General features: G+C 35.8%; 1 protein-coding gene across 3 annotated transcripts in view; it reads right to left on the bottom strand.

The window, feature by feature from the left end:
- ETV1 (ETS variant transcription factor 1) overlaps window positions 1-13358 on the bottom strand; it is a 93022-nt gene that overhangs the window by 16852 nt on the left and 62812 nt on the right. For all 3 annotated transcript variants that reach the window (XM_039219422.1, XM_039219424.1, XM_039219423.1), the window contains one exon: window positions 633-701. In XM_039219422.1, coding sequence (XP_039075353.1) covers window positions 633-701 — 69 coding nt within the window. The remainder of the gene's footprint in view (window positions 1-632; window positions 702-13358) is intronic.

The raw sequence follows: 13358 nt of genomic DNA on the forward strand, positions 1-13358 counted from the left end.
GCACACATTTCCAGAAATATTTTAATAGGGAATGTATCCAAAGAAGATCTTTTTTATTCATTCCTTTGTAGGTATCAAAGTTCATTAGATCAAAGCTTTCCCACCATGGTTACCATGAACACACCCACAATAAAAACTCCTTCTGTGGGCCTCTTGTGTGAAATTCCATTCTTAACTATTATTGGCCTGAAAATGAAAATCCAGTATATTTAAAGGCAAACATATTTAAATATACTGCCTTTTATTTCAAAACAGAGACTTAGGTCTGTAAAGAAAAACTGACATTCCTTGAAGATACATTTAAGTTGAGATTAGTAAGGTAGGCTAGTCTATAAAGCACATGTTCTATTTTAAAAGAATGTGCTTGTTGGCATTAAAGAAAAACAAAAACAGAACACAGAAATCCACTTTTTAGCTATTTGTATGCACATGACTCATGTTAACAACCAAATTCAAGATAACATGACCCGAAACATCTTTCTTTTACTTGAAAACCATAAAGTTTTAAAATAGTGCTTTAGGGAATGTAACTGATTTTTCTCATAAAAGATAATGATTAATCATGTGATTGCATCCTTGGCACATCTGATTTTGACAGGATTTACAAAGAATTTCAATAATAGAAAACTTAACTTCTGTTCTGCTGGGATGAGCCAGGAAGCCTTCTTGCCTCATATAAATGGAGTGGCAGCTAGGCACTTCTGAAAGAAGAAACAACACCCATTAAAGAGAAGTCTGGAGCTGAAAACATGTGGTTATCAATGGACAGAGTGCAAAGAGGAAATAACCGAAAGTGACATGAGTGTCCATGAGAAGAGCTTGTCAACAGGGAGTTAACATTTTAGGCAGGGCCCACGTAAGAAATGGTGAACATGGATTCTCTTCAACAGGCATGTGAATTCACAGTTATACCCACATTTACTGAAGAGTGGTTCTCCTGCAATCCTGCATGAATAGGAGAGTGCCCTTGAAACAAATGGTGTAATGAATTCAGATACGTTTTGGGAACATTTATGAGATAAATTTGTATATCCCGTGGTATTCAGAGCAAAGCTCAACAGAAGCTCATTCACAGTTTATTTCATGAACACTGGGGGAAATTATTAATTAAATGCCAAAACTGCTCTATCTCTTACAATTATTCTAGCCTTTTAAGGTAATTGGTATTTTCACCCCCAAATTAAAGTATCATTAGCTTTTAATTTTGTTAAGCACACAGGTCATAGTCCAAACCAATGAGGCTATAAAACAGAAATCCCACAATTTCATAGCAAATACCATTATCACCCTAGGAGTTAGGTCTTACCTATCTGACCAAGTTAACTCATTAATGAAAAAATAAATTTGGCTAATGGTTAAAGTTGAGTTATGGTGATGGCTGTGTATTTAATATTTTTAGTAGGTTAGGGACAGGGACAAGGAAAGAAATATGGATTAGGAGACAAAAGATTAAAATTCAAGTCCTTTATTAACTACTAACAAAGCTACATGACTTTAGAAAAACCATTCTGTGTCTAAGTTTATATAAAATAAAGGGTCAGGTCAGATGTTATCTAAAATCTATTACAGGCTCAAGCTATTTGATTCTGAATATAGAAGTTCACTTACTTGACCAGAGGTCGGTGTCTGGAGAAGCCAATGAAGTTGTAGCTCCAGGAAGGATCCTCCACTTTCAGGAGTCCCTCCTAGGGTCTTGCCCCTAATTTTGTATATGCCATTTCATTTTTTTTTTCTTTCAGAACGTTCCCCAAATTTTATGTTTTAGGTCCCACAAACCTGGGCCAGAGTCTGTATATAACATATACAGATGCTATAGGGGTGTATAAATATATGTGACTACATGAATTCAATCTTCTGTATGTATACTCAAGTGTTTGAAACTTTGAACACATATAACGATAAACTTATAAAACACATATGATAAATGTACTATTTAATATGAGTATGTCTTCCATTCTACCACTTGTAGTAAATACATGACTTCTGAACACGTAATAAAGATCACTTATAAGAATTGGGATCTAAAGACCCTCATCTCTTCTTAACTATCCATTCATAGAATTTAACGTTGTAAATAAATAAGCAGCACCATTTATTTGGCCTAAAGGTCATTCTTTCTTAGTTTGGAATGTTCCATTTTTAAAGTGTATCTGCTTTTTTAAAAAATGTGCCTGGTGATTAATATCAACCAAAATAGGAGATATTTTTTCAGAGAAAATATGTGGTTTTAGTCAAAAATACTTTTTAAACTTTTTAAGTGTACTTATTCATTGACATAGAGAGAGAGAGCAAACATGAGCATGGGAGGGGTAGAGAGAGACAGAGAGACAGGGAACCCCAAGCAGGCTCTGCACCATCAGCACAGGGCTCAAAAAGAGTGCCAGATCATGACCTGAGCTGAAACTGAGAGTCAGATGCTTAATTGACTACGCCACCCAGGTGCCCCTAGCCAAAAACATCTTAATAGAGATTCATTAGAGCAATAACATTTAAAAGTCTTTAGAAATCAACAACTTATGAGTTGAAAGCAGCATAAACTTATTATCAAACATTTTAGTATACTAAGCCTTCTTTATATGACAAATTATCTAGTATAGAATTCTGACCATACAAAAGACCGAGTTCATCTTGTTTCCTGATATCAGGAGATTTAGCATGGGGTTGTAGAGTGGTTGAACGTCTAGGTTACCAAAAAGTTAGCAATCCATTTCATCCATACTTTTTAACCAGTGGTACTTCAAATTACTTTTTAATGTTATTTTGATTTATTGCCAGGCAGAGCACCCTCAAAGCAGCTGGGTCTAGGAGGGACAGTGTTAATGACTCTGCCATCAGCTCAGCAGCTGTTTAGAGGTAAGAATTTTGTTGTACCAATGTTGACACCCTGCCACAAAATACTTTTCCTGACTGCTGGCCAGCTGGAGTATGGCTGTAAAAACAGCTGGCTGGCTCTGACGGCAACTAGAGGAAAACATATAGATTAAACTCTATTATATATAAAGTGTGACTAAATGTAGTCTTTCCTCCCAAGAGGGAAAGAAGGAGAGGAGAAGAGGAATTGAAAGTACTTGTAAGAAACCCACTATATAAAGTTGAAGGAACATCTTATTAAAAAAAACTACTCTAACATAATACAAAACAAGCGTGATCTTGGACATCTGACATCAAAGATAGAATCTGATGATCATTTCAAGAATTCTCATGTATCTATTGACCTTGCTGATTTGTTATTTCTTGTACTAATTCTGTAATATTTTTCATAAATTGTTTGTTAATCTATGACATTTAAAGCATACTGATTTAAAATCCATAATAAATTAATCATTTGTAATAAGGCTAAAGCCAGGACCTCCATTACAGTGCTAGAGGCCAAGTTTGTGATCTAAGTTCTAAGAAAAACAAGCAATGGCAACTTAGAAAAAAATACATATACAAGAATAAGTGTGTTTTTCCTACTCTTAACACTATTTATTATACTCCAGAGTAATTAAAATTAACATCTAGCTTTTGAAACTGAGACACTGGCTGGCAGTGTTTAAATCCAGTCTACCCTTAAAATTGGCATCCTCTGTACAGTCCAGAGAAGCCTGAAAAAATATAGCTAAGAGGAGTTTATTCCCCTAAAGTAACTAAAGTCATGTTATCCTAAAGTGGTATCAGTTAATTTATGACTATCAGAGTGGGTCAGACTCTAATCAAATTGTAGAAACATTTCCAAAGTGATTATTCAATCAAATGACTAACATGGTTAATTAGGAGCCATAAACATTGCTCTGAAGTTCATCAAAGTAATGACTTGCCCAGAAAAATTACTGCTAATTAAATTGCCTGCTGCTTTCATTTCTACCTTATCTAATAAAAAATCCAACCAATGAAGTTTGGCATTACATTTTAACTTTTGCTAAATGCTCAGCCAAGATCCAAACTAGCTAAGCGGTGACTTCAAAGGCAAATACTTCACGGCAGGAAATGGAGGCACTGCATATGTATATACTCAAGTTTTTTTCATGGGATGAAGGTTACAAAATTCAGCAGCGATAATAAAATGTAGTTTAACCTATGCACAGGTTACTATGACAGCATATTTATGCTGTTCTATTATGTGTCCATAGATTATAATTTTAGGATCATGAGCACAGCACTGTGATCACAAATAAGCACCTTGTCCTCTAAAAGATCTGGTTTTGAACCTTGGTTCCGGTATTTTGTGGGAGTACGACATTTTGTTAGTTATTTAACATCTTGTGCTCTCAACTTACACATCTGTAAAATGGGAATAGTAAGTGAAACCCTTCAAAGTGTTGCTGGGAGGACCATATGTGCAACATTTCACTTAGTGCTAACAGTGAGGATTCAGGCTATGGTGCTTATCATTAATAACAGAAATGATTTTTAAGTGGCCCTCACAAGTGTTTAAAGTGAGTGAACTACAGTACTTAAAATTAAAAATAATTACATAGTGAAATTATTTTTATATCTTAATTTGATGTTCTTAACACAATTACCTACTGAGAAGGTTGATTTATTGCTTATTCGTATATTTTTTTCACTGATATTCTTCACAAATCCATTAACCCATGATATTTCAAACTTATAAACTTATGGCTTCTCAGGTTTCAAAATATTCAGAGGTACCTCTTTTGAACTTCTTTTTATAGTATTATGCCCTAATATTTGCTGTTATATGACTTTGGCTTAAAAGGTTTTAAATTTAATCTATAAATTGAAGTATGTAAAGTTAATTTAACACAAAGAATGTTGCATTATTTTGAAACCTATGGATCAAAGAGTGCTAGGACATGACCGTAGTACCGGCCCCGCAAGCTTGCAGAAACTACACTGCCTGTAATTTGTCACAGATGACCTTGGGGGAGGATAATCAATATGCCACAAAGATTCAAAGTGGCAAAGCATCACTGTCATTTTAATACACCAGTTAATGTAGGGGCAGTTAAGAAGAATAGTAAACAAACACCCCAAACTATCCGATTTGATTGAGTCTTCTCCTCTAATAAGACTGTTAAAACAGCCTTTAAGATATGCAGCTATCTTAACAAAAAACAACAACAACAAATGAAAAAGTTGTTTTTTCTGTCTCTTGCATTTCCAAGCCATACTTGGAAATAGAGCACCGATTTGGGGAGCTTTACCAAAAGTTTGGCCACAAAGTGGAATTATGAATTTATACACACCACACAGCTACACACTGCTCTGATTTGTGTATTTGCGTACTGCTGCCCAGTAGTAAAAGCAAGGATCCCCTTCAGGGCACGGTTTGCCTAAACCTTCTAGGAGCTGAATAGGCCAGATCCGAGACATACTTGCCAAGAGCATCTGAGATATCCCTACACTTTGCTGAAATTGTTATCAAATAGTGCACAAACCTGAAAATTCTTGGTACTGTAAACTCTGAACGTGGAATAAGAAATTGTCCTCTGGACAAGGAATAAGAAACGCTTCTCTTTCACTGGATGTTTTAACTGAAATTCTTGTAGCAAGAATCAGTGGGATAACTTAATTAAGAATTAAGAGTAAATAAGAAATCCCTGTAAAATAGGAGTAAGTTTGAGGTATTTTAATGTGATGTTGCTTTCATTTGTGTGTGCAGTGGAAAAAGTAGGATTTTCTATATACTTGACTAACTCCTTGGGGAAGTGATCTGACAAAATCTGGTCTACATAAACTTATGTGTTACACATTGATGATGGCGGAAAACCTGCCGTATTAAACGTCCAGGGCTAAAATATGAGTGCAGACATACATCTGAAATCATCAGGTACTTAGTGAAAAATACGTGTACGTGTGTGCCATTAAATGCATGCATCAGTGTTTAAACAAGTTTTTCAGAAACACGTGTATCTATTATCTAAAGAACTAATTTTTGCAAGAACTAATGACATTAATCTCCTTCAAGAAAGATGAGCATTATGAATTATCTTCCAAAGTTTTACCTGTCTTGAACTTCATGTTTACCATTTTGTTTGTTTCTCCCCATTTCCTGGCACAGTGTTTAAAATGCAAAGGTTTTGGGGCGCCTGGGTGGCTTAGTAGGTTAAGCGTCCGACTTTCGCTTAGGTCATGATCTCACGGTTCGTGGGTTCGAGCCCCGCGTCGGGCTCTGTGCTGACTGCCAGCTCAGAGCCTGGAGCCTGTTTCAGAGTCTGTGACTCACTCTCTCTCTGACCCTCCCCTACTCATGCTGTCTCTCTCCTAGAAATAAATAAAACATTAAAAAAAAAATAAAATGCAAAGGTTTTCTAGAGTGTATGAGTAACAGAAGCTTATGAAGATGTATTTTCTTTAATTTTTTAAAAATTTATTTATTATTGAGAGACAGAGAAAGAAAGAGCACGAGCTGGGGAGGGGCAGAGAGAGGGAGAGACACAGAATCCGAAGCAGGCTCCAGGCTCTGAGCTGCCAGCATAGATCCTGACACAGGGCTCGAACTCACAAACTGTGAGACCATGAGCTGAGCTGAAGTCGGACGCTTAACCAACTGAGCCACCCAGGAGCCCCATGAAGATTTATTTAAATGCAAATGCATTCAGATATTCCTTAGTCTAGCATCCTTTTACTATGGGTTTCTACTTGCCCCATAAATCAATTAGATGTAGCTAATTGAGAAAATTATATTTTATAAAGTTTTCCAAAAAGGATGCTAAGGGGAAGGACTTTTCTTACACCCATATGATCTACGATAGAACAAATCTAAAAGTAATTAACTCTAAAAATAAGACCCAGGATGAGTACATTTGAATTCATTTGAGAAAGAAGGCAAGTGGGATGGCAAAATAATAATAAATTTTTATAAGACCTATTTGTTGTTAGTCACAAAAGCCCTACGTGGATGTAACATCTGAGTTGCTGAACATCATATAAAAAAAGCTAAAAAGTTGGAGTTGGCTGAAATCTGAAGAAGACAGTGATGAATTTTGTATGACCTCATTCACACTTAGATGCTATCTTTTTCATTGGGATTTTTAGTAAACTGTTAATAACATAAAATCTGCAGAGATATTCTTTTCCACCACAGCTTGGAAATACAGAATCTACTGTTAACAGACTGAGGACAGAATGAGAACTATTTTGGTCTTTATATGCCTCGTGCAGTATATGTAAAGTATTTTGTTAAATAATGCTCTTATCTGCATTCAGATACTTTTAAATAACATGAAAGAACAGTATAGAACAGCCTATGTATGAAACCACAAACGTCTCTTACAAGCATCGAAGTTTTGGGGGGATAGTTTCCTACACAAATAATGACCAGATTCAAACAGGATTAGCTTATATGATCTAGTAGGCTGACAATTTTTCAAGTTTTACAAGACTGTGAAGGTTTTATTAAGTTAGAGTTAAAAAGGAAATTGAAGTGATCAGAAATAGAAGCACAAGTGTAACTCTGATTGTTTACTAGATATTACTGTACTCTTGACAATTAAGAGAAATTTAAAAGAAAATGCAGGAAAAGATAACATGAGCTGCTAAACTGAGGCCACAAAAGAATTCTGAAGAGGTAGAAGTGTTAATGCTGAGTTCTGATACCGAACTGGTCCACTGCTGGAGTCCACAGAATTTGAAGCAAACATGTCTTGAATTGCTGTGCCCTCTCCCTTTCATCTCTCCTTAGATCACTATAATATTCAGATATTTATTCTACTTGCTTCGCACATGAATAAGACTAGTATCAAGTTCTCTTATGATTACTTCTCTATGTTGAAGATGGCAAAATAGTTCAGTACATGGTTGGACTTGCACAATAGGACTGTCTTCACATAAGAGGATCTCTCTCACTTTGTCTTATCCTTTAGCCCCCAAAAGGTATTTCTAAATTTTAGAAATAATAATGGCTTCCTATTTGAGGACTAGCAGCCTTTTAGGAAATCTCTAGAAGTCCGGATAAAATCATACCTACAGATATCCTTTATTATTGCCTGGACCCCTAGGACTATATATATTAGTAACTTTACAAACGTCGTCCTATCTAATCCTTACAAAAACAGAAAGGTAGAGGAACTATTTGTTTTATAAATAAGGAAACCAAGGACAAAAGAGGCAACAAAACATACTTGATATGACACAGTAAATAGTCATCGGGTGCAAAATTCAGGATAATATCTCCAGTGTCATACAAAGTGGGTGGTTTTGTTTCTGAATGCGAAGAATAACAAAAACATGCCGACGAAGCAGTGCACCCTGAGGCCCACACAGAGGAAACAAAGGTCACCAGGATGGAGTATTCAGATACTTCTCTAAATTTCAGAGAAGGGTAAAGAAATCACAGTGACACATCCTTGTCTTTCTGTTTTGTTTTGGTTGTTTTTAAATTATGTGATATTATTTAATTTATATGATATTCTATGATTAATTTGGTTGTGTTTAATTATATGAGCACAATTAACTTTGAATATCTCTCCTTGTAAAATTTTCCAGAGTATTCAAAACAATTAATTTAAAAGTCTCTCTCACACACATGATAAAAACAATAATCATCATCTATTTAAGGTGATAAAACTTCCTTGAAAAGATTTCAGCTACATTACTCATGTGTTAGGCAAAAGTACTTCATAGAAATAAAAAGCCTCCCTTTTCCTCTAAACTATGAAATTTCTCAGCTCACTGAAGAAACAGAAATCCTTTAAGTGCAAAAAAAAAATTGTATCACAACATTCTAACTCTAAAAATATATATTCAAATAGATGCTTTTAAAAAATAAATAATATTATCTTACTTCTCTTGTTCACATTCATGAACCACACACACATACACACAAATATGCATACTTAAGCCTTTAATTCCAAATCTTAGTTGCACATATAAAAACAGTTGTATGTTCATTTTATCCCCTTGCAGTTCTGGGCCTAAGCATCCTGGTAGTTTTCTTTAAAAAGACACTAAAAATCTCACACTATGAAAGTACTGTCCCCTCCCCCTTCTAATTCCCTTTTTTGATGCTAGTACAATTCACAAGCAGATTATCCCTCCCTTCCCCCTTTCCTGCCTGTAAAATCCAAGTTAGACAAACACTGTGTGGCTGAAATGACATATTTGAATGGAATTCAGACCCACCAGTTCCTGTTTATGTTTCTGATTTGAGAATGTTGTCTTCTCATTCACTATACATTAGGAACACTGCAAGGCCATAAATAGTGTTGGGTTACATGCAGGCAGGACCAATGAGCATTAATCATTACTTCTAGTCAACTGGCAAAAGCAGCAACTGATGGAACACTAAACCCTTCAGCTCTGTATAAATGGACATTCCAGAGAGAGAGAGAGAGAGAGAGAGAGAGTGTGTGTGTGCGCGCACGCGCCTGTGTGTGCCTGTGCGTGTTTCCTTTCAGTCTCCATTTTATGAATGAAACTCCAGGCTCTATAGAGTCCATTCATGTAAGACAAATGCTTACAGGGCTCTGCCCCCGGGGATCAATCAGTCATGGGTAAAACTGATATGATTGGTTTAAGACAGCCTTCAGCCTTCCATTACTGACTTAAAATGCAGTCCCTGTCCATTTGACCTGTGTTAATGCATAAAGAGTAAATCCAGACCATGGTCTCAATTCTCAAATCAAATCACTAGCAATGCCACTTACTGTAACTGTAGATTTAGAGCATATTTAAGTATTTCTTAGAAAAAGCGATATAGTGGACCAGAGTATTGTTTGGGGAGATTTGCTATTTTAACTCAGAAGAATGAGGAAAATCCATTTGAGGCATGCTAGACAATAAAAAGCAAAGTCAAGTTGTAAGGCCAATCCCTGACCTCTATTGTAATAACAAAATCAATTAGGAAGACATCACCGTCACTTTTCACAATTGAAGCACCTAAAAATCAGAGATTAAATGATCTACTCATCCACAAATCACTGGCTGAGGAAAAGAAAATTATCTTTGGATGTTAGAGAAACAGACAGAATGTTAACATTTTCTGAAGGATCAATAGCTCATTCCTTTAAATTCCCAAGTGATTCTCCAGTTGACTTTCTTAAAGCAATAGTTTTAAAGTTAAGATGGAAAAAAAATGACCTGCCATGTTTCAGAAGAAAATGTAACCATAAGCAAATGATGCTTATTAATGGAATAGGGCCAAGGCTTGGCCTTTGGGAGTGTAAAACATCAGGTACAAAAAGCCAAAGTTCATGGAACCATAATCATCACTGCGCTGGACATTACTAAAGATGGTAATGTTTAAAAACATCTAGAGTTTTTAGAAGAAAAAAGCTATTTATGAGCAATTATGGGAACGATTTGTGAAGAGTCAGTCCTATACCAAACATTGTTAAACATATAATAGGTTTTATCAGCCATCTGTAACTTAGACCTTGACTCTAAAGGGAAGAAAACACTTCTCTCTTCAGTGATCTGAAGCCATATAGGAAAACAGTTGCAGTCAATAATCTGTATAGATCTGTATACATCTCTAAACAATTTCTCATGAAATCTTTACCATGTCTGTTGAAGAGAGAATGAGAAGAAACATAAAAAAATTCCGAGTACTCATCTTTAAACCTGTGGAGGATTTTCTATTATGATGTAATGACAACTTAATATTTATCTGGTAGATATAACAGTAGAGAATAAGGAATTCCATAATCTCCCATCCAGAGAAAATGTGGAATAGAGACAAGACCACTGAAGGGTGGACATACACTGAATTATTAATTCCTAAGTAACACTCTTTATTCAAGGCTTAAAAAAATTCAATATTCTTCTATTTAAAGTGGTTCCCAGATATGCAAATAAAATGATAAAATTAAGCTGAATATTTTCAAATGTAATTATTTTATATTTCTAAAATTTAAAATTATAATTATTGTCACAGGACCTTCCATTTTAGAGATGATGAAGGCTGGTAGTTTAGGGAAAGCCTGGATGTTCAAAATAAGTATCAGGAGCCCTTAGTCCCTCTGTTCCATCTGACTTTAATTAGCATTTTTCAACAGTTTCCTTTTGTAAACACTGCATTCCTTGTGTTTCTTGAACAATATGTTTGGTTGTTTATTTATGTGTAACTCAATTGTTCAGAAAATATATGAGAAAATGTATTAGTAAACACACAAGAAGTCAATTCCTCAAATATATTATCTCCTCTTGTAAATAAAAAATAAGATATCATTTAAAAGGATAATAAACCCTGGGCAACTCAGTTGGTAAAGCGTCTGACTCTAGATTTCAGCTCAGAGCATGATCTCATGGGCTTGAGCCCCAAAGAGGGCTCTGCGCTGGCAGCACAGAGCCTGCTTGGAATTCTCTCTCTCTCCTTCTCTCGCTGACCCTGCCTTGGAATTCTCTCTCAAATAAACCCTGATGACAACATTCCTGAGATACTATTCTAGTGGTGGCAAAATTAGTCTACTAATTCAGGCCTTCTGAATTTTGCTCTTATTTTTTGCTTTTTAAAAGTTTTATGTAATTTGTCCAACTAATTGGGGCCCTGAAGAATCATCTCCAAACACATAAAGTACTACTTACTCATATTTCTATGTGGCTGCAGAAAATGATTACATTATCTTGCTCTGTTATCCTCTGATTCCAACCTATAACTTCCACTTTAAAACCTTATTATAAACTCTGCAAGGGGAATCCGAAACAAGGCTTACTAGAAGCAGTGGTAGGAATTACTTGACTACTACTTTTCCTACTATTTGACCAAGATGCGTAGCTACCAAAAGAGCAAAAACACAGAATAGCAATGACAGTGGAAAAATCTTCCTCTCTTGCTATTTTAGAAATCCAAGGGTATTTATATTTAACTCTCTCGACTAAAGTGCCAGCTTGGGCCTACATGAGTACCAAATACATGTGTCAGCTCTGACAGATGAAAATTGAACATAATCTTAGTTTTAACATATTTAATATGAGGTGAACATATTTTCAGTATTTATTTCATAATTCCTCTGCCTCTGTAACATTCTTCAACATGCTAAGTGCAGAAAATCATTCTCTGATAAAAATAGATAATGGTTTCTCTATTGGCCTTTATCAAAGTCCTAAGGTGATAGAGAAGGATATGGGGGAACTTGGAAAGGTTGCTTGGGTGAAGAATGGATTTAAAAAAAGAGGATGGAAAAGTCCCATCTTATTCTTCCAAATGTAACCTTTCCTTATATCTGTGTTACATAATGCAGTCCCTCATAAGCTTTCTGGTGGACAAATGGAATCATCTGAAAAAAGTTTGAACATGACTGGGCTAGTGAAATCTTAAGTCTTTGGGAACTGCCAAAAGATTTTTTTAAGGTTTAATTTTTTAAGTAAGCACTACACCCAATGTGGGGCTCAAATCTACCAATGCAAGATCAAGAGTCATACACTCTACCCACAGAGCCAGCCAGGCACCCCAAGAAATCAAAAATTTTAACAAAGAAAGAGGAATACCCAATAAGAAGGCACAGATAAACTCAAGGTTCATATATAATGAAGGCATTTTGGAGCTGGATGAGGTGTTAATTAGCTAAGTTATCCATCTAATTATTACTAAGCCTTTTCCAGAAGACCTATTAGGGAAAATCACTTCCTTGACAATCTCAACCCTTGACAATGTGTATGTTATATATTTTTAAAAGGCGATAGAATGCATTTTGATCCTAAATGTCATTGGAGGTCTATATTTTCCTGTCTCACAAGAGTGAACACATAACAATTAGAATAAAATTTGGGGACCATCTATGGTAAAAAGTAGACCCCCAAATTAAGAAAAGTACACCTGAGGTCTCAATGCAGATGCTTTTATTGCTCTGGATCAGAGAGAGCTTTTAAAAACCATAGAAAAACTTAGTCTGAAAATTAGGCCATGGTATCAACAACATATGTAACAAATGCTGGATTAAAGTACTGTATTTTGGACAACTATGTGAGAAAAACTGACGGTGAACAGTGTATTAAACTAAGACTCTGGCTCCAGGTTCGGCTGTTTCACACAGTACCTGCATACCTGGAGACAAGGTGACTCGGATGAGCCTCAGGCGTGTTACCTGCACAACTGGGGTGCAGAGAAAAAATGTGAACCAGGTGATCCCCAAGAACATTCATGATTTCAAAAATTTATAATTCTATGAAACAACTATTTGTGTCAATTTCCAAATTTACAGTAGTGTTAGACAACATTTGCCTACCACATTTCCGTTACATGCCTCCCAACTGAAGGAAAGCCCTATTGATACCAGCAGAGTGGCCCTAAAAAACACCATTTAAAAATATAAAACACTTTGTTCAGGAAACTCATGATGTCAGCCTTCTCTACTACCCCATACTTCTACTTCTTCCTCTCCTGAAGCTCAAGGTATACACTGCGTCCCATTCTCTGATCAGAGCATGTCCCTGAAAGTTCTCCTCTCCCCATCTCCATCCGCAGCTCTTAA

The sequence above is a fragment of the Hyaena hyaena genome, unplaced genomic scaffold, assembly GCF_003009895.1.
Source record: "Hyaena hyaena isolate Hyena2069 unplaced genomic scaffold, ASM300989v1 scaffold_818, whole genome shotgun sequence".
Classification (NCBI taxonomy): Eukaryota; Metazoa; Chordata; class Mammalia; order Carnivora; family Hyaenidae; genus Hyaena; species Hyaena hyaena.